The 22,787-nt window shown below is 49.8% G+C and overlaps 1 protein-coding gene across 11 annotated transcripts in view; it reads left to right on the forward strand.

The window, feature by feature from the left end:
* SMTN (smoothelin) overlaps window positions 1-22,787 on the forward strand; it is a 76,301-nt gene that overhangs the window by 47,540 nt on the left and 5,974 nt on the right. For 7 of the 11 annotated variants that reach the window (XM_042442003.1, XM_042442010.1, XM_042442006.1 and 4 more), the window contains 14 exons: window positions 186-279; window positions 700-1,055; window positions 1,539-1,593; window positions 3,616-3,720; window positions 4,568-5,173; window positions 6,818-6,927; window positions 14,717-14,857; window positions 15,342-15,417; window positions 15,566-15,718; window positions 17,026-17,088; window positions 18,918-18,984; window positions 19,709-19,879; window positions 20,503-20,626; window positions 20,723-20,874. In XM_042442003.1, coding sequence (XP_042297937.1) covers window positions 186-279; window positions 700-1,055; window positions 1,539-1,593; window positions 3,616-3,720; window positions 4,568-5,173; window positions 6,818-6,927; window positions 14,717-14,857; window positions 15,342-15,417; window positions 15,566-15,718; window positions 17,026-17,088; window positions 18,918-18,984; window positions 19,709-19,879; window positions 20,503-20,626; window positions 20,723-20,874 — 2,273 coding nt within the window. Of the gene's footprint in view, window positions 1-185; window positions 280-699; window positions 1,056-1,538; window positions 1,594-3,615; window positions 3,721-4,567; window positions 5,174-6,817; window positions 6,928-14,716; window positions 14,858-15,341; window positions 15,418-15,565; window positions 15,719-17,025; window positions 17,089-18,917; window positions 18,985-19,708; window positions 19,880-20,502; window positions 20,627-20,722; window positions 22,422-22,787 lie in introns of all 11 variants that reach the window. The other 4 variants (XM_042442007.1, XM_042442011.1, XR_006100893.1 and 1 more) reach the window with 3 other exon arrangements.

Genomic DNA, 22,787 nt, shown 5'->3' on the forward strand with positions numbered 1-22,787 from the left:
AATAGTCCCCCTTTCCAAGGTGGCTGCCATATTGCACTCGAGGAAACAGGATCCAAGCAAACGTCATTTGCTCAAGGCAGAGTCGGTTGTATTAGAGGAAGGGTCTGTGTGCATGACTTGGAGAGGGTTTCCTGCTGAATTGAAAGCCTGGTGAGCTGACTTCAGATTGGCACCTCTCCTCTCAGGCTCAGGAGCTGGCAGAGCGGGAGCTGATCCGGGCCCAGATCCGGGAGCTGCGGAGCCAACAGCAGGGGGAAGTGAAGCCAACCAACATGCCCGGTGAGTGCCCACCATTGCAAAGAGACCGGGAGGAAAAGGACAGGTAAAGCTGGGGAGTCCCTGTTGTTCTTGCCCATGAGAATGGCGTTTGTGAAGCTCTCCATCCCACACCTGTCGGCTGAGCTTTCTCCGGCCCAAAAAGGGAAATGTTTTTCTTGGAAGCCATTCTTGGGGGTAATTCACCTTTGAAATAAGTTGCAGTGTTTCACATAGAAAAAAACCTCCCCCCTTTTTTTCCTTGCAAAAGCAGGAGTTGGCCCCTTCTGGATTTGGGATTTCCCCTCTGTTTTCTGGTTTTCTTTATAGTCTGTGTAAGTGAGTTCAGGGGCAAACGATTGGCCCCCAGACCTGTTATGGTTAGAATCACTTGCCCGTTGCATTAGGCTGCTACCTATGACTTGCTCCTCCATTTCCCCCCAGAAGACTCCTCTCTGGGGACTTTATTGCTCCTTGATCCCGTCCCTCGCCATCCTCCTTCCGAAGACTCATCTTCTCTCGCCGAGAGTGGGCTGGATCCGGAGTCAAGTGCAGAGGGCCCAGAGGCAAGCTCCCATGACAGTGATTCGGCTACAGAGTCTCAGCCTACTTCCAAGGAGGAGAGTGCCAGCGCCACATCGGCCTTGGAGGGTGGTGAGGCATTGAGAACCCCTGATGGGGAAGCCACTGGCGAGGCCATGACGCAACCCCCAGATTTGTCCAGCGATGACGGAAGAGACATTGGTCAGGCGGAGGCGTCCCGGCCAAGGCTACCAAGCGAGGAGAGCGAGAAAGAAGAGGTACTTAGATGCTTTCATTTCCCATCATAGAAAGTGGGAGGAAAGAGAGGAGCCCTATTTATTTATTTATTTATTTGGCATTTCGTGCCATTTTAGCCACGCTAATGGATTTAGTTTTGAACCATGATGCTTTACAAGCAATTCATGGAGCATAATGCTTTTGCAATTTCCACTCAGGCAGCTAACATTAATGAATTAATTTCTGAATTAAGGCTACTTATGTAGCTTCAGCATTATCCTTTTTATGTGGCTGGGGGTTCCCATGTCAGTGGTATGTGTGGGTCAGCCAGTCACTTCCAGGATTTGGTCTGAACTTGAACCTTCTCAGTGTTGCTATAAGTTTAGTACTTTGAGGAGTTCCTTTAAAGTACGCCGGAGCAGTTTCATTGCCCCTCCAGCAGGGGGAGTCTCCTTGCTTTCCACCTTAGCTTTGGGAGCCTGGCGATGGATTCAAATCCTGACACATTCTCTTCTCTCTTCCAGGATGTGCCTCAAGCCTCTGAGAAGGAAGTGGGTGCAACAAACAAGGAGGGAGATGGTAAGGGTGCAGACTAAGCCATAGGGGGCAACTAGCTTTTTTGCTGTCCTTTGGGACAAAGGTTTGTCTGGGGGAGCAAGTGGTTTTTGTGGAAACCGTAAGTCCCACTGACACATTCAAACCAGATTTAACTCATTTTAAATTTTTATTTCCCCCCCCCCCCCCCCCGGCATGGGACTTGTAACCGTTTCCAAATTTTAAAAACACATTTGAAACAGGATAAAATGATGGGAGTTGCAGTTCACCAGCGCCCCCCCTTCTCCCCCTTGCTGTACTATAGTGATAGTCTGTGGCGCTACAGGGTTTAGGTTGTCCGCCACTGTCCCAGAAAGGGTGGGGGCCCTCCAGGTGTTCTTGGATTGCAACTCCCAGCAGCCTTAATTGGTAACAGAGAATGGTGAGGACAGCTGGTAGAGTTCCTTCCCTGCCCTATGGCTACTTTGGGGCCCTCCCGTGCATGGCTTTGCAGAGTTTTCAGAGTCCTTGGAAAGAGTGGAGTGCAACCCCGGAAACCCCTGCTAGGATCCCTTGCCTGGCTTTGCACACTGTAGAAACTGGAATCAAAGCCTTCCAGGCTGTGCAGTGCAAATCTCGGGTTCCTAGCTAGGTTTCCCATCTTGGGAGGAGAAGCGAGAGTTGAGCTCTCATAAGGGGGAGCCTGCTCTAAAGGGCTGTTGTGTCCCCGGCTTGGCCTCTTGCTCCGTCCTCCCTTCCTTCTCCATCCTCTAGGGGGCTGCAACCATGCTGGGAGCCGTAGTTTGCCGGCTTCGCTGGGCTCTCCCACGCAGGGCCATGAAAGGGAATCTCTCCTCGGCAAAGTTGGACCTTTTGCATTCTTTTCCCCAATAAGGTCAGGAGCGGCGCTTGGTTCATTCCTTGCCAGGGCCCCTCTCCTTGCCTTTGCCGCTTGCTTTGCTGAGTCTGCTTTCTTTTCCCCTCCCAACTGTCTCCAGCGGCCTCCTGCCCTCCCCCAGGCTTTGCCAGTGTTTTCCTTCCTCCCCCCAATATCTTTGATCACATTTCTGTCTGATTTTTGCTTTTCCCCAAGGAGAAAGCCAAAGGGATTTGACCCAGGGCACTAAGATGGGCACGCTCTCCTTTCCTGCCCCTTCCTGCCCTCCACCTCCGAGTTCAGCCGCAATAATTCTGCAGTGCTCCATGTCACTTTTTTGTCTCCCCAGCCCCACACCTTGTTCCCAGGAAAATGGGGAAGTTTGGAAATGGGGAGCATTCCCTCAACAGTTTGCTTCTGAGGGAGTGGGTTGGTGCCAATCCTGATGGTATGGCTGTCACTTTGCTCGCTGGCTCGAGTTGTCACAACGTGGGCAACCGAATATAGTGCTAGGTTGGTTGTGACAGTGACAAGAAACTGTGGGAAGTTGCTTTGGGGGTTGCAATTTCCAGAATCCCCCAGTCAGCAAATTTCTCAGCAGCTCCCGTTTACGTTTACGTTACAATTCAGTTCACAACTGTAACCTTTACATTACAGTTCAGACTATGCCATGCAGGCTCTGAAGGGAAACATACTGCCATGTTTGTGTGGCATTTGGGGTGGCTTTTCAACCACCTTTTTGGCTGCAGGGTGTAGTTACTTCTGTAGATCTTTGCATTGATTTTTGGAAGGACTTTAATATTTCTTGGACTTAATGTTTTGGTATGTTTTCTGTCCCTTTCTGCCTAAAGTTGGCATCAGTCTTGTTTGACTCTTACGTCTGCTGTGAACTCACTTTTGTGCCATCGGGCAAAACATTTCTCCTTCATGGGGTTGGAGTCACTGTGGCAACCTCCCCGGCAGGGTTGTTGTCCATGCTACTGAGCGCCAAGCTGAAGGGCTTTGAAAAAGTGGCATGTGCCCAGAGTGTGCTAAAAGGAGTTGATCCCCTGGCGTAAAATGGGAAGGGATTGCTATGAGGTCTGATTCTTTGATGGAAAGCTTGTCCAAAAGATGCCTGTGGGAATGAAAAGTTAGAGCATTCTCTCAGATAACGTGTCTTTATACTTTTCTTTCTCCTTCCTCAACAGCTTGTCTGGCAACTCTGTCAGTGGCTGCTCCCAAGAGCCCTGCCCCCATAGATGCCCATAGTTGTGAAACTGCATCTTCTGCACCACATCCAAAGGGCAGTACAGGTAAATCTCCAAGCCAACTGTTGCTGCTTCTCTGTGTGTTTAGGTCTATCTTCCCTCTCCTTCTCTATCTAGTCCAACCACTGCTTCCTCCTGAGCTGAGGCCTGCAGGAATATTATTAGCTGGTGCCCCCCAAAAAGGGTGGATGAATGCACTTCGGGTTGTAGTCTAAACTTTACATTAGCTATCTAAGGTCTAACCTGCACTGCCAGGTTAATGCAGTTTGACACCCTTTGAACTGCCAGGGCTCAAGGCTATGGGGTTCTGGGATTTGTAGTCTTTGTGAATTAGCCTTCTCACTCAGAGAGCTCTGGGGCCTCAGCTGACTACAAATCCCAGCCTCCCATAGCCTTGAGCCATGGCAATTAAAGCAGTGTCAGACTGCATTATTTCGGCAGGGCAGACGCAGCCCCAGGCTGTTGAACTGTTGTCCCCAAGTAAGTTGAGAACTGTGAGTACCCCCTTAATAATTCAGGCTAAAACCCAGATGGACACCCACTCACCCCCCCCCTCTCTCTCTCTCTCACACACACACACTGACATGGGAGACTAGGTGCCACTGGGCTGGAGAAGGGACTTTGCATCAGGTACCCAGGCAGGACGGCTGGATAGAGAGATGCCCGTGGAGAGTGGAAGGAGCCAACTGTTTTGGTGGAGAGGCTTGTTGGGCTGGGACTGTGGGAGGGGAAAGGAAGGAACTTTTCAGCCTCTTCTGCTCCAGGGTTTGAACTTTTCTCATGGCTTGGCTAAGGTCCAGCTGTCTGTTGGAAACTGGTCTCCGTTCCGAAGTTGGCACGCACGCCTCTCTTTGCCTGGTTACTCTCTTCTTCTCTCTGTCCCTTTCCACAGATCCCCCACGGGAGCTGCCTTTCCAGCGATTGGGCTCCGTCTGGGAGCGGGCACGCAAGTTCAGCTCTGAGCCCTCCGACCAAACGGGCACTGGGCCCTCTGTGCAAAAGGGGGAGAGTGCCGGCCGAGGTTCCCGTGTTCTGCAACAACAGCAGCAGCTGCTGCAAACCCAGCGTGCCACAGGAGATTTACCTGTCGGACCCCGGGGCCCTGGCCGGGTGCTCCAGAATGGCACCAAACAACAGGCGGGGAATATTGGCACAGAGCAGGTGCCCAAAGCTGTGGCTGGCTCTGTTGCATTGAGGGACCCCGCTCTTGGTCCGGCTGGCCTGAAAGAGGCGGGTGGTCCTCAGGGGAGGAGCCAAGGCAGCCAATGGCAGGGCAGCAAGAAGCCGGTTGAAAATGCCAAGGGGAGCACTGCTGGTTCAGAAGAGCCCAATGCCCAGCTGAGTGCCTCCTGCAGTCCTCTGCCACCATCCCAGGCACCGAACCTTGGCACTGATCCCAGCGACGCCATGAAAACCCTCTTCACCATTGAGATCAAGGATGGGCGCAACCAGCCAGTCAGAAGCCATATTGTGGGGACGCCAGGGAACCAGCGGGCAGGTGAGTTGGCACTCAAGTTGCATTGGCTCGAGGGTGCATGCTGCCCACTCTTGTTGTAGCCCTGCAAGATAGTAGAAATAGTGTTGTCTTTTGCCCCTTAATGGGAGATGCCCAGTCAATCTTTCTTAATTCTAAGCAAAGCTGAAATAAATAAGTTAAGTGCCTCAGGGGCAGAATGGGCACCAGAGTTCTCCAAAAGTGCATTTTAAGGTGACTGATAATCTGCAGAAATTTGGGGAGACAGTTAGAAACAGGAGGAGCGTGAGTTTCTCCCTTGTGGTGGGTGAAGGCTTTGTACAAGAGTAGTTCCCTCTTCCCTGTTGAAATGTTTGTTACCTGTTGCATTTCTGCTGCTCCCGCAACCCTTTTTAAACATACTCACACACATGTTATTCAGCATTTAATGCAAAGAAAGAATACACTTTAAGGTGCTCATATGCATATTCCGATGTTCCAGCATTATAGCAAAAAGGAAAACAAAAAAGGAGAAATGATTCATAAATTTCAATAAAAGCCAACCAAATATTTGAATATAAATCTATGTCTAGATTGAATCAATATCTCACTCTTTTGACTCTTGCTGGGGATGCTTTAGATGGTGATCATGTACTGAGGATGGGTTTGGATTGGATGGCCTTTGGGGGCATTTGTGATTTTATGAGAGGTGTGTGTGAGGTTAGCAAAATGTCAACTGAGGGAGAAAAATATACATCTCTAATTTATTTTTTTTGTGTGTGTGTGTGTGTGTGTGCTGTACCACTGTTGTGGGGCTGTATGTGTCCAGTGCCTTGCCAGATTTGCTTTTTCTTGGGATACAGCCAAATGGGGGGCTTATGATGCCCTCTGCCTGGCCCTGGGGGGTTCCTTGGCCCCCTCTGTCCCTTCTCTTAAGGAAGCCGTCTGTTTCTTGCTTCCAGCTGGGCTTGAGGGACTGGAAAGGGAGCAATGCACTGCTGGGTGGTTGGTTTGCAGCTAGAGGATTAGCAAGAGCAGCTGCAAGGAGCAGAGTGTGGCGGGCCAGACCCAAGACGCTGAGGGTGATGACAAGATGAAATGTTGGCCGGGAGGCCATGAGAGTCCTGCGTGTGGTCCCAGAATGGAGAAACCTTGCTGGGTCTGGCAGGAGAGACGTTTGGATGAGCTAGGATTTATCTCCTTTAGGATCAGGATGGAAAGTTTCCTTGCTTTGCATTTCAAGCCTGCTTTTCTGAAGGGGCTCCAACCTTCTCGGCAGCGTCATGTAGTTCTAGGGAAAAGCAGGTACGAGTAAGTCAAGACAGTCCTAGTCATACTTGGGAAATGAAGAGAGTTCACCAAGGCTGAAGGGAAAGTGCGCTAGTAAAGTCTCAGCCATTCTGATATCAGTCAGCCAATGCCAGGAGCCACGATAACCAAAACTGAAAGACCAAGAGACCTTAAGCTTAAGCCAGTCCAGAAATCAAAAATCCAAATCAGTCCCTGTGTCCCAAATCAGTCCCAAATGAGCAGTTGTGAACAAGAACATTTCCCCAGCAGCTGCTTCTGCCACTAGGGGTGGGCATCATCTGGAGCCAACTGGTCCTCCAAATCAGACTCCTCCACATTTGCTTCCTTGGGCTCCGTGAGGACGGCTGGCTGGCTCTCATACCTCTGCTGTCTTTGCAGAGCTCACTCTGGGCTTGAGAAGCACCCCAATTCGGATCACCACCACAAGCACTGGTGGGGCAGGCAGCGGCGGCAGCAGCAGTCATGGCAGCAACACCAGCCTTCATAAGGTGAGTCCCCTTTTTGCCTTCACCATCGCTCTGTCTCAGTTCTGAAGCTTACCTGTCCCTGCAGGTATGGGCAACCTGGCATCGACTTGCCTTTCGGCAAAGTAGCAAAATTTGCAGGAAATGGGGGTGACTGTGGTTTGGGGGGCAGTTGGCAGGGCATTCCCTTGCTGATCTAAACCCAGTAGAAACGGCATTACTTGGAGGAGAAACATAAGGATATATACATAGAGAGAAAAGTGATGAATTATATGGAGCTGAGAAGCTCAGGGTAACCAAGATACCTTTCCCTTTAAAAAGATAAGGTTGAAAGATAACACTGCTTCCATTTAAGAGGTATCCTCCCTCCGCTCCTAAGAGAAAAAACAGGTTATACATTGGATAAATAATGGAATCATAAGATTTCTTTTGATCTGGAAGTCCCTTTTATGGCAGAGCAGTTCTGTTTACTAGCTCTTGAGGTTGAACGTTCAGGAATGGGAATGCAATTAATCTTGAGGTCAGTCTTCCTTTCTAGCCCTCTGCTTCTCTGTCTTCACATCTGTCTTACTGGTTTGCATAGACGTCCTCCTTTCATCACCTCTTATGTTAAGGTTGTTTCCATGCAGATTTTATTTTTTAAAGGAAAAGAAATCCATCTGGAATTTATTTATTTTTTTTTTTTGGCAGATTTTTCATGTCCGCCTTTTAGTGCCCTTATCTCAGAAGAGACATGTTCTTTGCCAGCTGTCAGCAAGAGCACAACGTGTGTGCAAAGGGCTCTTGCAATACCTTTGAGACTAAAGGAAAGAAAGAAGTTGCTTCTTTCTTTCAGTTAGTGTCAAACGTGCTGCAAGACCCCTTTGCACATCAATTCCCTAGGCTAATAAGTCTTTGAAGGATAGTCTACCCCAACTTGTGTTAGTTTGTAGAATGTCTGCAAGCAGTTGCATGTGGAGTACCTGGCTGCAGAATTTGGATTCCCCCGTTCCTGCCTCACTTGCAAAGTTACCTATAAAATGGGGCTTCTTGAAGAGCGTGGCTTTTTGAATCCCTAGAAAGCAAGTTTCTAGCCCTCATGGTTGTAAGGATAGTCTACCCCATCTTGTTGGGAGTTGGAAGTGGAGAGATCCTGTGAGAGGGATATGCATATCCTTTATGCATTGTACATACCTGTATACTGTCAATTAATATTTCAGGGTAGTTCATAAGAAAAAATAACACCACTAAAATGTCTTGGTCAGCTGGTTTTGGCTGAGATGCTGTTGGTGGCCATGCCCAACCATTTAAGGGAAAGACTGTTGCCACTTAGTTGTGTAGCACCCTTTAAGGGAAGCCCCTCTCTTGTGGTTTCTTTGTTCCATGCCACCAAAGATTCACTGGCTGGTCCTGAGAAGCCGGAGACCAAGTCTCTGATCAATGTTTCCATTAAACAGGACCTCTGCCCATTTGTGCCCTGGCCCTTTGCCATGCCTGTGATAGGCATGGCTGTGTAGAACCGCCCTGGATGGAGAATCCCAGTGAGCCGGATTTGGGCCAGCTGTGCTCTGACTCAGCCATTGAGTAGGGAAAAGGGGCAGCATGTGCCGACTGAGATTCCCTGAAGATCCTGGCCTTTTGATCCCTAGAAAGCAAGTTTCTAGCCCTTGTGGTTGCAACGATAATCTGCCATGTGCCGTCGGTAGTTGGAGTGGCGAGTGGCTTGTCAAAGGCTGGCTGCCCCTTTGGCTGGCATGGCTTCTCCGCTTGTACTGCCAGGCTACCCTCTGGAGGCGAGACCCAGGCGCCCTCCTGCCCAGGCTAATTAGGCTAATGCCTCGTCCGCCAGCCCCACGATTGCCGTGCTGCCTTGTCGAGTCTTGTTAAGGTATTAGCCAGTGGCTCAGGAAACCGGGTGGGTTGCAGACGGATCTGCCTCGCTGCCCAGAGGTATACAGCACCAACCCTGTGTGGATCGGGCATTTGGGCAGCCCCACCACCCTGTGCAGGGCAGGAGATTGCAAGGTACATTTCAAGGGGGATTTGAAGGTTTTTCAGGGGGGCTGAAGTAGGCCTCTGGGGAAGTGAGGAGCAGAGGTCGTGTATGGGCCAGGGAGCTTGAGGGAAGAAGGCCAGGCGGGATGACAGAGGAGAGAACTTGATCTCTCTCGTCACCCTGCATTATTCAGGAAGCTGCATGGCGCGAGGGAGAGAAGGAAAGAACCTTCTCAGCTGGAGTTTGACCAGCAACTAATTGCTCAGGTGAGTATGGAGCGGGTCTCCTCTTCCTCCTCCTTCCCCCTTCAATCTGGGACCAAAATTGTTTGAATGCCAAGCCAGAGCATGGCAGTCATGGGCATCTGTGGGGGCCCCATTGTGTCCCCATCTGCCCAACCCTCTTTTGAAACTAAGGTTGAAAATTGTGTGCGTGGAGTGCAAATGGTGTGCAGTCTTCGCAGCTCTGTCCGGTTTTGGCCTGCCTTGTGGTAATAGCAGAAGAGGGGTCGCCTAGTAATGTACCATTATAGAATGTGAGTAGGAGTCTGCAGTGCTACGGGTGTCTCTCTGGGTGAGTGGAGGAATCCTTTCTCACAAGGCTCTTGCAGGGACTTCCATGCCTATGGGGATTGAGTTGCACCCAGGCTACGGCTGGCTGCTGTTACGTGGCCAGAGGATCCCGGTACTGCTTACACTGGCTATCTCCTTGTGCAACATCTTTCAAATTACAGTGGGCCCATGCTAGCTGCTGGGGGTTTGGCTCCAAAATTCGTGGATATTGAAGTCCCATTAGATATAATACAGTGCTAAAGTGAAATGATGTCCCTTATATAAATAGCAAAATCAAGGTCTGCTTTTCAGAATTAATAGAATATTTTAGACTCTTTTCAAGCTGTGGCTGGTAGAATAAAGAAATGGTGGATATGGAAGGCTGACTGAATTTACATGGGGGGAAAAACCCCAACAACCCAGTTGTGCCAGTATCAGTTTCTCTAGGAGCCCTGGTGGCGAAGCAGTTCAATGCCTGTCCTGCAGCCACTCACTCACAAACCGCAAGGTTGCGAGTTCAATACCAACCAAGGGCTCAAGCTTGACTCTAAGGGAGTGCTTAAGTGTATTGATAAGTGGTAGAGAAATGTGCTTGCTATTGTCACTAACCCAGAGGATCCCCAAATCCTGGTTTAGGGGCTATGCATAGAGCAGATCTCTGTTACCCGTGCCCTCCTCAAAGCCAACTACAATCCCTAAGTGTGTCCAAGGGCCTGACAGGTGTGCTTTTACAGCCCTGAGCAGAGAGTGAGAAGGGACGTTTGCATGGGGTTCCTCATAGTTTCTGTTCCTGAGCTGAGCTGGTGGGCAGCTTTCTGCCTCCCAGGTAGAAGCTGCATCTAAACAGGGAGGCCTCTGTGTGGCCCCCAGGGGGCACCCTTCCCCTGTCCAAGCCTCCGTCCCCAGCCCTGGACTCTTTTGGGACAGGGTCTGACCCCCCCTTCCCTCCTGCCACCGGCTTGACCACCTGCCCCGGCTCCATCAGCTTGTCTTTGTCTGTCATTGGAAAATGACCCAGCGCCTTCCTACCCTCATGCTCATCTTCCCTGTGACAAGAATAGCTGGGCAGCAACGCACAGACCCTGCCCACCCTTCCGCTTGCATCCAGGAGTCAGGGGCTTTGGCTGTCCCAATAAAACACGATTGGGATCCTGCAGCAGCAAAGGGACACAAGGAGGAGCTGACCTTGCTTGGGACACGTTTGGCCACCAAAAGAGCCACCTGCACAGGTCAGAGGTATCTAAAGTCCCCCTTTTGCCTTTGTTGACTTCTCATCTCCACCCCTCACTAATCCTCAGTGCTATGCCTGGTATGCCCGTCCCCAGCCCGAGAAAGACCCAGGCATTGCCTCCGGAGGCCTCCTTGTGCCACACTGTCCAGGAGATCCGTCAAGAGATGCAGGCTTCCCGCCTAGCTTTGGAGCGACGCTTGGAAGAGGCCCTCTGTCTCATCCGCCCCCTGGCAGCTGCCCTCAGTGAGCTGCGGGAAGAGAACGCCAGCCTGCAGGCCAAGCAGGAACAGCTGAGCCGGAGCATGAAGCAGCTGGGCCTCTACTGGGGTGAAGAGAGCAATGACCCCAGCACCCTGCTCCTCAAGGCGGAGGATCCAGGGACACATTTCTCGGGCACTGGAGAGCCCGTGGCTCACCCACCGACTTTCTCTAGCACCCGGAGACACTCAGAGGTGCACCTGTCTCACAGCAGCAGCAGCATTGTGGGTCCCCCAGTGCCAAGGAATGCCCGGCGTTGGTAGGAAAGGGCTTGGAGACTTTGGAAGGTGGGCAAGGACACCCGTGCTCCCTTGGTTGCAAGGACTGGCCATTGCCCACTTCATAGTGAGAGAAATCCACTTGGGCTAATAGTACTCCTGGTTTCCTCCATTTGTAAGAAGAGCTATAGAAAAGGAATCCTGGATCTCTGCCCCTTGCAATGAGTGAACCCAAATTTTACACCAAGAAAAGCCGAATGCCGTGAAGATGCCATTGACGTCCTCAGCAAACTTGCTGCATTTTGCTGAGCAGCAATAGCGAAAACGGAGTTTCCTAACCTGCATCAGATACTTAAACTGGCTGGGAGGGAGACAGGAGAAGCGAAGCAAAAGGAAGCCAAAGAAAGCTAGAGAAATACTTGTTGAAATCTAAAGGCCTGTATAAATGAAGGAAATGTTTAACCCATTGTGATTTGCTTTCATTTATTGTGTGTGAGTGCGTGTGTGTTTGAAAGCTGGGAAGGCTGCTGGAAATACACCTGGACCTTTAGCTTGTGCAAATGTTGTCTGGGCACTAGTCCGATGAGGACTAGACACTTGTGTGTCTGGTCTCTACTTCTTGAAATGTTTAATTTTTGCATCTAGTACTAGTGCATTGCTGGTTCTGCTTTTTGAGGGAATGTCCATTTCCAGTGTGTTTGATGTGACCTTACCAAGAATGCAATTCATGGTGTGAAATGAAGTGTCCTAAAAAGAATGGCTAGGCAAAGCATGGCTTCTCCAGCCATATCTGGGAAGCAAATCTTAAATGGTTTGGGTAGCATCTTGACCCCATGGACCGGGGTTGACTGACTGGGGATGAGGTTCAGGACTCTCCATTGTTTCGTATGTGCCTCTTCCTAGTCTTTCTTCCCTCCTATGCTTCTCCCCATCTCTGTCGTGTTGCTTCTGCAATTCACATCCTTGCAAGGGAATGTATCTAAGTCAAGGATGCAGAACTCTGTGGGGTGGGGGAAGCCAATTTTTGCCCCCCTGGACCACATCACCATTGGGTTTCTAGCTGGTGCTAGAACAAAATATATATTGAGTTTGGTAGTATAAGTTGTCTTTTTGGGTGGGAGGAGTTGTTGCTCCTTATTTCCCCCACTCTGTGCTGCCTGAAGACCCTAAAGGCACCAAATTTCTGTCTGATCTTGGAAACCAAGCAGGGTCAGCTGTGGTTAAGACTTGGATGGGAGACCACCAACGAAGACCAGGTGCTGTAGGCAATATTTTGGAGAAAGGAATGAAGAGGCAAAACCACCTCTTAGGATTCCTTGCCTAATGAAAAAATCTCCATCCTCCTGCGGAAAGCTAGGAAGAAGGGTGCCAGTCTATACTTTTTTGCATGAGTTGTGTATGGCAGCATTGGATTTGAAAGCCGGTGTGTGTGTGTGTGTGTGTGTGTGTGTGTAGTGCCCAGTGAGTTCCAGAGGGCCCAGTGCCCACTCCCCTGACATGACCCACCTCAGTCTAAACATTTGGCGGAGGGGAAGCTTGGGATTTAGTATCACTACATACTCTTCTGCTGGTGCTTCATTGCATTGCTTGTCCTGGTTCTGGGCTGGCAAAGGGGTGAGGGCAGTCCACTTGGCTCTGGCAGCTATTGGCATGGGGCCTGAAACAGATCTGGGTACGGCTGTCTCTGCTAAACTCTCCCTGGGGGGATTATCTGCCACTTGGCATGGGATTATAGCCACCCACTTGGGTGACAGGTGTACTCCGCCCAGGGATTGGCATGTGGTGTATTACCTGTGCCAGTGGGACCTCTCTTTCTTCAACCTGCCTGGGGCAAAATGGCTGCCAGGGCAACTACCTAGGGGTTGGGGGGTCGTCTTTCCCTGTTACTGCAGCCATGTGGGAGCGGCTCCCCAGCCTGAATTTTTTGGAAGATTCTCTTCTCCTTCCTAGCAGCAGAGCTGAGGAGTGTGCCCAAGAATGTGTGGGCATGTATAGCAACCGCCTTGACTATTATTGTTTGGCAGCTGTTGTTCTGCTAGGATTTGCTCCAGCAATTTTGTTAAAGCTATGCTGGGCTCTGGAGGGCACCCTGTGCCAGTGACTGTTCTCTGGGAGGCTGTGGCCTGGCATGGGTTTCTGGGGCCTCCATGGTATCTGATGCCATCCATGTCTGCTGGGTGATGAATCTACTCCAGGACTTCTCCAGGGTGCTGAATTGGTTCTGCAGGGGAGAGTTTAGCATCTTGGACAGCTACTTGGGAGTTTAGCCTGAAACCTACCCTGCCAGGGTTTGCTCCCCATCCCATTGAGATGGAAGCCATATCTGCTCTTAACCCTCACCTGCAACAGGCGGCTGCTTTTTTCATTTTTCCATATGGTAAGTAGAGGAAGACAGGTTAAATGGCCTTCTCTTCTCCACCTCTGGTTTTCCTTGACCAGGAATCAATTAGATCTGTAGAAAGTTCCTTTTTTGGGATTACAGTGTCTCAAATTTCCCCAACTGGCATAGCGACACGGTTGCTGTGTTGGCTCAAGGTTTGTGGGAGTTATAGTCCAAAAAAGGAACTGTCCCATATTCTGGGTTATAGGAGATATGCAATACCAAGTCAGGTGGAATAATGTCCAGCAAGCCAACTCAGCGCAACCACCATCTAAATTCATTTTAAAAAAAGGATTGCTTGGGTTTTCCAAGCTCTGCCCCACTGGCATTAGACTCCTTGTGCTGGTTTAGGGCCATTCGTTCAGGAGCTAGAGAAGCTGTGAATTTTCAGGTGTCCTTTCCCGTTGTGCCTGGCGCCTTCAGGCTTGCCAACTCCCAAAGCCAGTCTCTCTGTGGGACCTTTTAGACCTGGCGGGCATCCCAGATTGCGTTGTGAGCAGGTCATGTTGACAGGGAGCTGGTGTTGTGTGCCCTGCACAGAGAGACTGTTTCTGATCCCTGCCGAGAAGCTGCTTTTCCGTAAGCTCTTCTAATCTCCCAGTAGAAATCCCCTGACACAGTTTATAGTGTTGTGGTCTGTCTATACCCAAAGCTCTCTTGTTCCTTGCTAGGAGGGCCTAAGCCTATCTATATTTGCCATGCATCTCTAGGAATGCTGGAGACCCAGTGGGAAATGGCATGAAAAATCCAGGTTCTACCAAATTCTCTGAGAATTAAGTTTCTAGCCCTTGTAGTTAGGATACAGTACATCCTTGCCTGACGCCCTTTCCAATTGGAAACCGTTCTGTTTTTCCCGATTTTGTCCTGATGGTAACTTCTTGTTCCGAGTACAGTTTATGCATCAAGGCAATCAAATGTTGTGGCATACCCATTTCTTAGCAATCCATAGTTTTTCATGATCTACACTCAAAGGCTTTGCTATAATCTATAAATGAAATGAAGCCAGTTATGTCAATGGGGCCTCTAAAGTAAAGGCATTCTGTAATGGGAGCCATGACATAGAAGGCTCTGTCCATGTCTTTGCATAATGTTTTGCCCTGGCTGGTGGGACACAAAAATGGCTTTGGCCATATTCAGCCAGAGGGTCTTGCCAGGATCCCTGAGCTATTCTTAACCAACCATGTCACCATTTTGTTTTAGATGGATGCTGAGTTGCCAGAGCAGCCTAAAACAGCAGAGGTGGCATTTTCAAACAGCACAGAGAAGGAGAAGACCCAGCGAGGCCGCCTGAGTGCCGAGGAGCTGAGCAAAATTGAGGAAGAGGACATGTTGGATAAAATGGTAGGTGCCTGCAGGTGGGGGTGCTGAGGGCAGAACTGAGTGTCTTTGGGGGGAGGGTGCATGCTGGTCATGGCCTTACCCAGTTTTCTGTGCCAGTCTTCTTGTAATAAGGGAAAGGTACAACAGTTGGAGAACGTGAATAGGGAAGAATGGCATGCCTCCTTGCAACTGGCAGTTGGCTTGGGGCCAGGGTGAGAACTGTGGTGCTCTTCAGATGTTGATGGACTGCAGCTCTCAGCATTTCTCACCATTAACTAGCCTGCCTGGGGCTGATGGGAGCTGTATTTTATGGAGGGGTTACATTGTCAAACATAACTACAACAGTGGCTCTTCATCTTTATAGTTACATCTGACAATGGAGGGTCTCAGCCATCACTGTTGTTACTGCATGAACATTTCTTGAATTATAGCCATAATGCATGTGTCTCTCGCTGTCCAGTGAGTCCTCCTGGGGGTCTGTCTTTCATGGTGTCGTCTCTTACAGCTTGATCAAACGACAGATTTTGAGGAGCGACGATTGATCCGGGCAGCCATGCGGGAATTGCGCCAGAGGAAGCGAGGTACTCAATTCCTGGGGGCTGGGAAGGTGGAGCACCGAGAGGAGAAGATGTGCATTTGGGAAGAGGGGTGGGAAAATTGTGTGGCTGTGGGCTGCATACAGCCCCCATGCTTTTCTCTTGGGTCTGATCTGGACCATGCATTTTACAGAGCAGCGAGAGAAGGAGCGGGACCAGCGGCTGCAGGAGGCCAAGACCAAAGGGGCAACTCACACCACAGAGACCACTGCCCGGCAGAGTGCCACGTCAGCCGATGGCTCAGCCGTCAGCACAGTCACAAAGACCCAGCGCCTTGTCCAGTCCAGTAAGGAACTGGGCTGTTGGGGTGGGGAAGAGGAACTGGTTTAAGGCAATGTCACAGCATGCAGTTGCACAGTTGCCTGGGAGCAGGTGGGGGAGTTGCACCAGCAATGGGTGGTTGCTACCATGCCAGGGAGGTGGTGAGTTTGCTCTAGTGTTCTTAGAGACTTCCTTTGATGTTCCAAATAAAATCCAGAGTCAGTTGACCAATTGTACTGACAAGGGAGGCGCTGGTTGCTGCTTTCTGCCTTCAGCTCCTTGAAGCTCTGTGTCCTCACTTGGCTTCTCCTCTTCCCATGGATGGTCTCCCGCTTCTTTCTGATCTAGCAGGTTTCCCATTTCTCCTCTTTCCACTGGGCGATTTCCCACCCACCTCGACTGAATCGTGTCTCTGCGCTGGAAGGTACCTGCCTGGTCTCTCTTTTCCCCGCTTCATCCTGGCAGTCAACGTTTTGAATGGCTTTTGTGGCGATGGGGCTCTCTGTAGTGGCTTCCTTGCTTCTGGGCTTCGCTCTTGGCTGCTGCTTTCTCACCCAGCTGTGCCTTGTCATCTATCATAACGTCGACACCAGCCTGCCCATGATTTTTCCTTTAGTGCTGGAAGGAGAACAGGGTTGTAGTCCAGGGGAAGAGCACAGGCATGGCATGCATGAGCCCTGAGCTTGCTCTCCTGGCATTTCTGCATGAAGGCTACCAAGGGGTCTGAGGAGCCAAAATGGCCTCCTGGCTTAGATACCGTTGCTGCCTCTGCTGTATGTGGAATCTTCTTACCTAGGGACATAAGAAATATGGAACCCCAAGCCCAATATTACCAGATCTGAATGGCAGCTGTGGCTGGTCTTCCTTTCTGGTGGCCTTCCATCCAGACTAGGCCTGACCTGGTTTAGCTTCCAAAATAAGATGAGATTGTGGTATTTTTCAGGGTAGTACGTTGGCCTAGGCTTTGACACCTGCCCACTCCTGGTCTAGGGAGGGCAGGCCCATTGCCTCCTCTTAGACTGTTGCAAAAATGGAGGTTGGATCAACTCCCTATGAGCAAAGGCTTGGGGCAGGGGGAGGCATTGGGGTTTGGGAATAAAGCTGATCATCTAGGGGGAGTGGGACGTGATGAGGAACATGAAAACCTCCTCAAGTTCCTCCATTTCTGGCATTCTCATTCTTGCTCCGGTTTCTGTCTAGGGTTCTGAGATTTTCTGCTTCTCTGTATGGACATCCATGCATATTTTGAGTGTCACTCCTTTCCTGACAGTATGCATGTTTTGTGTGCATTTTCATCCTTTTAAAAAATGTCCTTCTCTTTTTCTCTCCCAGATGACGGCAGCAAAACGTCCCGCATGATGACCATGGAGTCGAGCTATGTGAAGAGATCGGGAAGTAAGTTCCCTTGCCGCCCCATGCCAGAAGGGCCCCCTGAGAGATTTGGGGTGGTGGTCCTGACCAAATTAAATGGGTTGAATCTCCTTATTTATTTATTGCATCTGATCTGTTTTAGTAGAAACGACAAAGTGTCGTGTTGTACCTTAAAGACTACCCAGATATGGTAATCTTGAAGGTGTCACAAGACTCTGTTTGCTGCAATAGATGCAATGTTACCTGAAGTTAAGAGCCATTTGTTAGTGGGACAAAATCCATTGAAAGATGATGGATTCTCCTTCATTGTTTTTTAAACACTGGTTGGACACCAACTTTTCAGAGTTATTTTAGTGTTGGACTCCTGCACTAGTGAGAGGTTGGACTATATGACCTTTGGGGGTACCTTCCAACTCTACAATCTTTAGCCTCAGGCATAGTGATCATGGATGGGTGGCACATCAGCGGGGCAGTGAATCCACTCCGAACTTCAGTCTGCAAGGGGCTGAACTTTTGTATTCAAACAGCTTCAGCACCCTGACTAGCTTTTCTAAGATTCACATTCACACCTGGCATAGATCGGCTGCCCCACCGACATGGCAGCCATCAGCTGTCCATGCTAATGCCATGCTACCTCCCACCCTGAAACATTTATTTGAGGAGGATGTGGCTTTACGTTGACGTAAAACAGCCCACACAACTAATTCTGACAGTGTTTGGCTCCAGGGTGAGTTGTAATCATCCAGATGGGAAATGAAGTGTGTAGCACGGTTCTAAGTATTTATGCTGTTTATGAAATGTCAATAAAATCAAGTGGTCGTGTTCTTGTTGGTGATCGTCCCAAAGAATTTCTTCTTGTTTCCAATGCCCCAGCTGGCGCCAGATGCTGAATGTCCTTCTTGAGCAGAAAATGGGCTGCCTACTTTTGCTTAATGCTCCTTCTTTGTAAACAGAGCATAAACTTAGATTTTTCATTTACACAAAAGCAGTAAATCCAGCGATGGCACTGGAAGACCAGAGTTCCTTCCACGCTTGGTGTTTTCAGACATAGTTACCAGCTCCAGAGCATCCCAGGATTTCAAATGTTGACCATTTTTCCCCCAGACTTGGTTGATGGAGTGCTTTCCCCACCACCCCCACTTAAAATCCTAGACTCCCAGAGTTAAAAGCGACCCCAAGGGCCATCCAGTCCAACGCCATTCTGCCATGTAGGGAGACACAATCAAAACCCTCCCAATAAGAGGAGATTGTGGATTTTTTTTTAATGGAACCCCAATATACCAGCCAAAACCTGATGCAAAAAACGTATACTCAGAATTGTACAAAGCAGAGCTGGGATTTTGTTTTGGTTATCAGGACTGAATGGAAGCTCAGACCATTCAGACATTCTGTTGTGGTACTGTTTTGGGGACCTATTCCATAAATACTACTACTACTACTACTACTACTAATAATAATAATAATAATAATGTTTTTATTTCTTACCTCCCTCTCCCCCAGGCTGTCCAACTCTACACTGTTACAGCACTTTATTCTGCTTTAACTGCCATAGTGACAGTTTGTGGCATCCTAGAATTTGTAGTTCATCAAGGCCAAAGAGCTTTCTGGCTGAGAATCTTAAGTGCTCCTCTCTGAACTGCAAATCCCAGGATGCCATATGACATTGGCAATGCAGTTAACGTGGAATGTAGTGCTATAGCTACATCGAGATTCTATCAAATTTGCCTGAAAATCCTGATTTCCGTGCAATCCTCCTCTGGGTTACGGTATGTGGTGTGTAGTCTTGCTTGGCTGTCTTGTGTCCCAGATCCTTTCATTTCTTTCCTTCCCTCTCATTCTTGCTTGTCTTCTAGCAGATGGCAACACCTTTGTCCAGACCAAGTCTTCCTACAGTTCTTCTTCCTCCAAGAAGGTGGGCAGGTGAGTACCTGCCGGTCCTTCCATGGGGCTTGCTCCAGGCAACATCCAGACTTCGTTGGTCTTGTTGGGGTGATGTTAAATCCCCAGAATATGGAATGGGTCAGGGTTTGATGGTATGGAGAACAGCTGGGGAGCTGGGCTGCCTGTTTATTTTTTAGTTATTTCTGTCTTGCTTTTAAAGAAATTCTCACAGTTGTTTACATAAAAGTTTAAAATATACCGATGCACGATGCTAAAAATAAGTGGGCAAAAAAGGAAAAAAGAGAAAGGTCACAACAGCAGCATGAAAACTAAGAGAAACTCCACAATCTCTTTGGAGTTATACCTTGTAAAATCCCTTACAAAGTTAAAATGATAAAATCAGGTGCAAAACACATTTGGGGAGTCAGAGGGCTTTAACACCCTAAAGCTAGACGAGAGGGAACTTGTTGAATCTCTCCTCAAGGAAAACCCTTCCCTGACTGCAGAGCTACCACCAAGGAGGCCTTGTCCCTACAATCTGCCAACTGGCTGTTTTTAAAAAGAGGTCACAGATCTCTGATCCATATCTTAAGGATAGAGTTCATTTCATGCCCCTCTTTTGGCCTTTAAAATAACTCTTTTCTTCTTTGCCCCTGAGCGACACGGTTATCATGATCAAAGCTTGCCCATACTGGGGCAAGGATGTTTTTTGGGCAGTGGTGGCAGTCTTGCATCATTGGTTCTTGTGTCCCTTTTTCTCTAGTATCTTTGAGCGTGAGGATGAAAGCCCTGGGCGTGCCAGCAGTTTGGCAGCTCTGGAGCGGCGCCAAGCTGAGAAGAAGAAAGAGCTGATGAAGGCACAGAGCTTGCCCAAAACGACAGCTTCGCAGGCGCGCAAGGCCATGATCGAGAAGCTGGAGAAAGAGGGTGGGAGGTGAGGAGCCAAGTGCCATTGGGGGGGGGGTGGGGGGGGATAATGACGGAAGGAAGGAACGGGGGCAGGGGTTCACTTTGGGAGGGGCACAGCAGAGCCATTGTACCCGCATGAGGAATAGAGGCCTTCTACATGTAGACTGCCAGGAAGCAGATGATGGAGGAGGACAGGTACTGACCCACCAGAAAGGCAAATTGGTTTAGGATAACATCCACTTTTGTATATTACAACCCACAAGCCTTGGCATTTGAGCTTTTGCAGTACCCAATGTGCTAGTTGGAGTGTTGGACTAAGACTCTGAAAGACTAGTTTCAATCATGAAAACTCTCAGAGGAAAGCTATGGCAAAGCAGCTCTGAAGACGTCTTGCCAAAACCCTGTGATAGGTTCACCTTACTGTCACCATTAGTCAGAAAAGATTAGATGGTCCAACAAGAACAAGAAATGTGCATCCTTATCTTGTAGTTGTGGTTTTCACTCTGTTCCCAGCCTGTTTCTGTCACAAAACCTTGGGGCCATTCAGATCAAATTACTTACTGGGCTGCCCAGGCTAGTCTTTGGTGCCTGTTTTGGCCCATTGCGTGGACCATATTCCATCTTCTCTCTCCTTCTTTCTCTCCACAGCCCAGCAAACCCAGCCATGTCGCGGGTGGCTGTCCAGCGCTCTGCAAGCTTTGGGGTCCCCAACGCCAACAGCATCAAGCAGATGCTCCTGGATTGGTGCCGCGCCAAGACCCGGGGTTATGAGGTGAGTAGCTGCTTCTTTGTTGTTGCCTTCCTGCTCATCCCTGTTGGGGCCACTTCTGCTCTGACACCTGCTTTTCTTTCCCTTTCTCCTTGGTAGCATGTCGACATCCAGAACTTCTCCTCAAGCTGGAGCGATGGTATGGCCTTCTGTGCCCTCGTTCACAACTTCTTCCCCGATGCCTTTGATTATGGGCAGCTTTCCCCACAAGACCGACGGCGCAACTTTGAGATGGCCTTCTCGGCAGCAGAGTATGTATTTCTCCACTGGGGAGCGGGTAGAAGGCAAAGCCCTTTTCCTTTGAATGGTGCCAGGGTTTTGTGTGGCTCATTCAAGCTAGCCTTGTGGTGATTGTGGGCAGAGTCCAGTGAGAGATTTACATTCATATAAGTGTGGCTTATGCACCCTCATATGCCTTTTTGGATGGGGTGCAGGGGGCTGTTCTGCTGTAAACAAAGTCTGCGGGGAAAGCTCTCAGCAATGTCCCAGACAATAACGGAAATAGTAGAAAATTGCCTGCAGTGTACCTGTGTCCTAAGGCTCTATTTCTTAAACAGACTTCAGGCAAAAAACCTCCACAAAACACACACACAACAGCAACAAAATCCTTATTTTGTAGGATGTCTGAGTGTTTACTTTGTTGCAGAATTTTTCTTGTTTTACTAGACATGGGAGGGGACGAGGCGACAGCGGACACTGGACACACACACACACACTTCACTTCTCAGGTTGCTGTAGGCATCACCCTCACCTTTGCAAGTATACCTTAAGAATCATGAGGGCTAGAAGCTTGTGATTTTTTTAACAAATGAATGCTGGGATTCTCTGGAAGCTGAGCCCCCAAGGCTTCCTTATTGTGTGGCAGAGTCGCAACATAAAAGGATTCTTGGAGCCTTGCAAGCAGGGCAACAGGAGCTATAATCTGTGGAAACCAGGTCTTCCTGGTGGGCATGTAAACTGACTGGGCTTTTGCCATGGGAGATTGCCCAGAATTCCCCCAAGAGTCATTTGCCCACTCTGTGCCCTGGCTCCTGCGACAGCCTTGCTTGCACAGTGATTTGGGCATGGTGGTGGGTGGGGATTGGTGACATGGAATGCAGGTGCTGTTTTGGGAAAGACATTGTGTGGTGGCTGTGGATTATAGGTCTCGGTGGTGTGCTTTAATGCTAGGGGCTGAGCATTTGGATGGGGCAAGGGTGTGGAGGAGCATTGCAGCTTGGTGGGCGGCTACTTGAGCTTGGCATTTCTCAGTGCCACACCAGGAGCAGCTCCCGTAGGAAGAGAATTTCTCTCTCTCTCTCTCTCTTTCTCTTTCTCTCATTCTCTTGGTTTCTCCTCTGATGCTGCCTCTCCTCAACCCTAGGACTTGATGATCAATTTTGCAGATAGCTTCCCCCCACACTTGGGACAATATCTGGGTTTAAATGCCTCTCGCCATGAGTGCCAAATTTTATTCTGAAGGGGCTGCTTGCCCATTGGGCTGTCTGGGCCTGGACTCACCTAGTCACTCACCACTGGTGTCCTGGGCTGGCGGGTTGGGTGTGTGGTCTTTCCTCTGCACCAGATTGCCCTTCTGCGCCACCTGTGGGGCTTCCTGGGTGCCAGCTGCGATGCCCAGGGCACAGCTTGGTTGGAGGGAGTGGGGGGCAGAGGGGCGCTGCCACTTTTTCTCTAGCCTGCAGGGTTGCGCGTGCCAGGCGACTCTTGCCTTCCTCTTAGCCTGCCTCTTCCTCTCTCGGGGAGCCCGGTGTGTGGACCGTGAGAGCAACTGACCCTCCTTCCACGACCCGAACTCCAGGTGCTGTCCTGCGCAGCTTCCGCCTCCTTGTCCCCCTTTTCCTTGTGTCTCCCCTCGGCTTCAGGCACCCCGGCTGTGCCATGGCTCAATTCCAAGGCTGGGGCCGCAATTCCAAGGCTCTGCCGGCCGGCCACATCAAGGGACCACCCCACCTTGGAATTGGCGCGAGAGCACCACACCTCTGTCTATCTCCTTTCCTTTTTCTCCCCTGTCTGTCCGTCTGTCTTTGCTGTTTTAAGATCTGGAGTTGTCCTGCACCCGCTCATCGCCCCTCACCCCCGCACTCATCCCGGCAGCACCTTTGTCGCCTCTTCCCTCCACCCTCTCGGTCTCGTTTGTATGACAAATGAATCCTGGTGTGTACAT

Source organism: Sceloporus undulatus, chromosome 10, assembly GCF_019175285.1.
Source record: "Sceloporus undulatus isolate JIND9_A2432 ecotype Alabama chromosome 10, SceUnd_v1.1, whole genome shotgun sequence".
NCBI classification, from domain to species: domain Eukaryota; kingdom Metazoa; phylum Chordata; class Lepidosauria; order Squamata; family Phrynosomatidae; genus Sceloporus; species Sceloporus undulatus.